The 3,588-nt window shown below is 31.7% G+C and overlaps 2 protein-coding genes across 2 annotated transcripts; both read right to left on the minus strand.

The window, feature by feature from the left end:
* Nucleotides 1–457: 457 nt before the first annotated feature.
* On the minus strand, nt 458–1,680 carry LOC115970377. The gene is made up of 4 exons (XM_031090018.1): nt 1,517–1,680; nt 1,239–1,426; nt 748–1,134; nt 458–654 (listed from the first exon to the last, which is right to left on the minus strand). The coding sequence occupies exons 1-4, from the start codon at nt 1,678–1,680 to the stop codon at nt 458–460; spliced, it is 936 nt and encodes a 311-aa protein (XP_030945878.1).
* Nucleotides 1,681–1,721: 41 nt separating this feature from the next.
* LOC115970382 lies at nt 1,722–2,504 on the minus strand. Its single transcript, XM_031090025.1, has one exon. The coding sequence runs from the start codon at nt 2,502–2,504 to the stop codon at nt 1,722–1,724; it is 783 nt and encodes a 260-aa protein (XP_030945885.1).
* Between the last annotated feature and the right edge of the window lie 1,084 nt (nt 2,505–3,588).

A 3,588-nucleotide genomic window follows, 5' to 3' on the forward strand; every position in this document is an offset into this window, starting at 1 on the left:
AGAAGTAGAAGGGGTTCTAGTGGAATGAGGAATGTGACAGAGCTTTTCAGGATTTGAAGGAATATTTGACGTGGGCATCCATGTTAATGGCCTTGGAACCCGGGGACATAGTTGTCAAATCGTGAATCGTATCGTGAATCGTTTTTTCATTTTTATGTATCGTGTATCGTATCGTATCGTGTATCGTAAGATACACAAACACTATATAAAATTTATAAAACATTATACATATACATATATTTATTATAAAATTGAAACATATGCAAATAATGACTACTTTAATTATCACTTATGTTGAAGTATTTGACTAAGCTAACCAAATAAACCAAATGGAAATATATTTTTAACATCCATATCCAAAAGATAAAAATATCCATATCCAAATTCATTACAGTTCAAAGTCACTACATATTATATTAGTCAAAATATTTTTTTTCCTAATCATATTCATCACTGCCTAATCAAAATCATCAAAATCATCTCCATAGTCCAAGTCAATGAAGTTATCATCTTCATCATCTTGCAAAATCATTTCATCATTGGCATCTTCTTGTACATCTTCTTCATCATCTCCAACATCCACTATCTCTTCTGGTTCTTCAACTTCAATAACTTTTTCTTTACTTTTCTTTTTGGCATTCAAATTTCTTGGACCTATAAAAATAATAACAAAAAATATATATTGTCAAAATTAGCATTTTATTCATAATATAGAAAAGAAAATTTCAATTTAATATAAATTTATACCTCTCTTTCTTTTTCTACTACATCCTTCCTCATTAACTTCAAAGCATTCATGAATGTCCATCCATGAAGTATCTTCTGGCAAGCAAGGTTCTTCCTTTTCGGTAATCCATTCATCATCAGATTCCATATCCGATAGACAAATTGGATCATATGAGTCACCATTCTCTTCTCTCTTTATTTGTCTCAACTCCAAATTAATATTATAGTTTACAAACACCAAAGCATTCACTCTTTGTTGCTCAAGTCGATTTCTTTTTTTAGTGTGTACATGATCAAAAGTACTCCAATTTCTTTCACATCCCGTTGCACTACAAGTTAGGCTTAAGACACGTATAGCTAAGTTTTGAAGCTCTTTGCAATGTACTCCATAACTTTCCCACCACAATGCTATATTACCAACAAAAGAAATTGTAAAGGGCTACAATATAATTATGATAACAACAAATAAAAAGCTACATTAAGATGATAATGATAATAACAATAGCACATACCTGGCTGCTTCTTTGTTCTTGTAAGTATAGCCATTTCTTTTCCAAACAAACCCTCAGCTTTATCAAATTTCTCCAATTGTAGATCAATCCGACATCTCTCCAAAGTTGTAGGACACATCCTTTCAATCACTTCATAAAGTCCAACTCTCACTTCTTCATTTGCAACAAAGTTGGGATCATAATGAAACCTATCACAGTTTTATATCTTATAAATAAATAGGCATACAAAATATAAAGATAAAGATTAAAATATATAACAATTCAAATAATGAACTTACTTAGGATTGAGAAAATAAGCTGCTGCATGTAAAGGCCTATGAAGTTGAAGCTCCCATCTAGTTTCAATAATTCTCAATATAGGTCTATATCTCCTTTGCACATCATTAAAATTTTTCCAGATTTGCTCTTTTGCTCTATCCATAGCTTCATATATGCAGCCCATTGCTGGTTTTGCATCACCATCTACAAGCCTTAAAACTTTTACTAACGGGTCACACGTTTCAAGCAAAATTTAATAGTAGGCCAAAACTTTGGATCACTTAAGACAATTAATTGGACATTAATGCCATCACTTTTCTTTGCATAGGGACTCTTAGCCCATTCCTCAGATGCAAACCTAGACCTTAATCCAATCTTTTGTTGATATATACTCTTCAAAGTTAAGTAGGCAGTGGCAAATCTTGTGACACCTTGTCTTGCCAATTCCCTCCCTTTTGTATATTTTCTCATCAAATCAAGCACCCAAATATGACGGTAAATAAAAACAGTGATCTTCTTTGCTTTTTTTATAGTATTTGCATGCACAGGCAAATCACCAATGTCATGAAGCATCAAATCAATGCAGTGGGCAGCACAAGAATTCCAAAAGATCTTACGTCTTTTTTCCATTAATTTTTCACCAGCTGAAACATAAGCTGAAGCACTATCTGTCACTACTTGTACCGCATTCTCCTCTCCAATTTCTTGCACCAAAGAATCAAGCAATTGAAATAAATTTTCAGCATTCTTGAAAATATCGGAGGTGTCAATAGATTTAAGAAAAACTGTTCCCTTTGGACTATTGACAAGGAAGTTTGTGATAGATCTCTCTCTATTATCCGTCCGTCCATCTGACATTAAAGTGCAACCTGTTTTTCTCCACTCATTTTTATACTTATCCAGTGTGAAGTGTATATTTTCTACCTCTTTTTTCAAGAAAGTCACCCTTGTTTCATGATAAGTAGGGAGTTTCAATCCCTTGCCATAATTAGCAACTGAATCCATCATTTTTTTAAACAAAGGGCTCTTAACTAAATGAAAAGGTATAGCATGAGCATAAAAAAATCTACAAATAGCCAAACAAGTTGCAGTACGATCTTTCACCAAGGAAGGTAAAGTCACTTGTTTAGAATTTGATTTCCCTTTTAAGTATGCATCCATGGTTCCCTTTTTTGCATTATCACCACCAATCTTTTGTAATTCATCTTCTTGAAGACATTCAACATCAAACTCATCATCAAGTTGCTCATTTTTTTTTTTTTTTAATGTTTTCCAAAAGTTTGGCAAAATAATTTTTAACATCTTCGGGCACCTTCAAGCATGGTTTAACATCCTTATGTGTATGTGCCAAATGGTTTTTCATTCTTATGACTCCACCCCAATATTCATTTGAGCAATAATTACATTTAAGCTTAAGCCTACTTGTCTTATCATCATTGATACGTAGACAATAATCCCAAGTGGGATCTTTCTCCTTATTTCTTTTCCTCCTATCACCCTTTTTTTTTTATATATACCTAAAAGCAAATATGAACACATGAATTTATAGTCAATCAACAATTTTTATGTACACAAATTAAGTATCATAGTCACAGTTACACTATCACAAATTCACAATATTAATATTAACATTACAAAATACATATATAAATATATATATATATATATAATATTTATATATAAACACTCATATACATACATTGATACATATTCAGTTATACTAAACTAATTTTTTATAAGCCACTCGATTATATTAAACTAAATTAACTAATATAATATGTTAATAACAATAAATAATTACAATAATTTTTCAGTATAAAGAATTAATCAAAAAAATTTATTAAGAAAAAAGAAAAACTAACCTTACACACACAGTGGACCCAACATGAGGCAGCACTTGTTGTTGTTGTTGTCTTGCTCTAGTAGCATGTGAGAGTGGGACTTTTGGGTTAGGAAAAGGAATAGAAGAAAAAGACAAGATTGTGGTCCTTTGGAGCTTGTGGTCCCTTGATGAGAGATCTCCTGGAACTTGATGATCTAAAAGGTAAAAAGATGAAATCAAATAGAGAGGAAGCCAAAGGGGTTTTGGGAA

Source organism: Quercus lobata, chromosome 2, assembly GCF_001633185.2.
Source record: "Quercus lobata isolate SW786 chromosome 2, ValleyOak3.0 Primary Assembly, whole genome shotgun sequence".
NCBI lineage: Eukaryota > Viridiplantae > Streptophyta > Magnoliopsida > Fagales > Fagaceae > Quercus > Quercus lobata.

Bases quoted from the DNA above. Each gene is read 5' to 3' on its own strand.
- LOC115970377 (XM_031090018.1), bottom strand. From the start codon at position 1,680: ATGGGCTGCATATATGAAGCTATGGATAGAGCAAAAGAGCAAATCTGG. The intron at 1,135-1,238 runs GTATGTGCTATT...TTGGTAATATAG, and splicing joins AAGAACAAAGAAGCAGCCAG to CATTGTGGTGGGAAAGTTAT. The intron at 655-747 runs GTATAAATTTAT...TTATTTTTATAG, and splicing joins TAGTAGAAAAAGAAAGAGAG to GTCCAAGAAATTTGAATGCC.
- LOC115970382 (XM_031090025.1), bottom strand. From the start codon at position 2,504: ATGATGGATTCAGTTGCTAATTATGGCAAGGGATTGAAACTCCCTACT.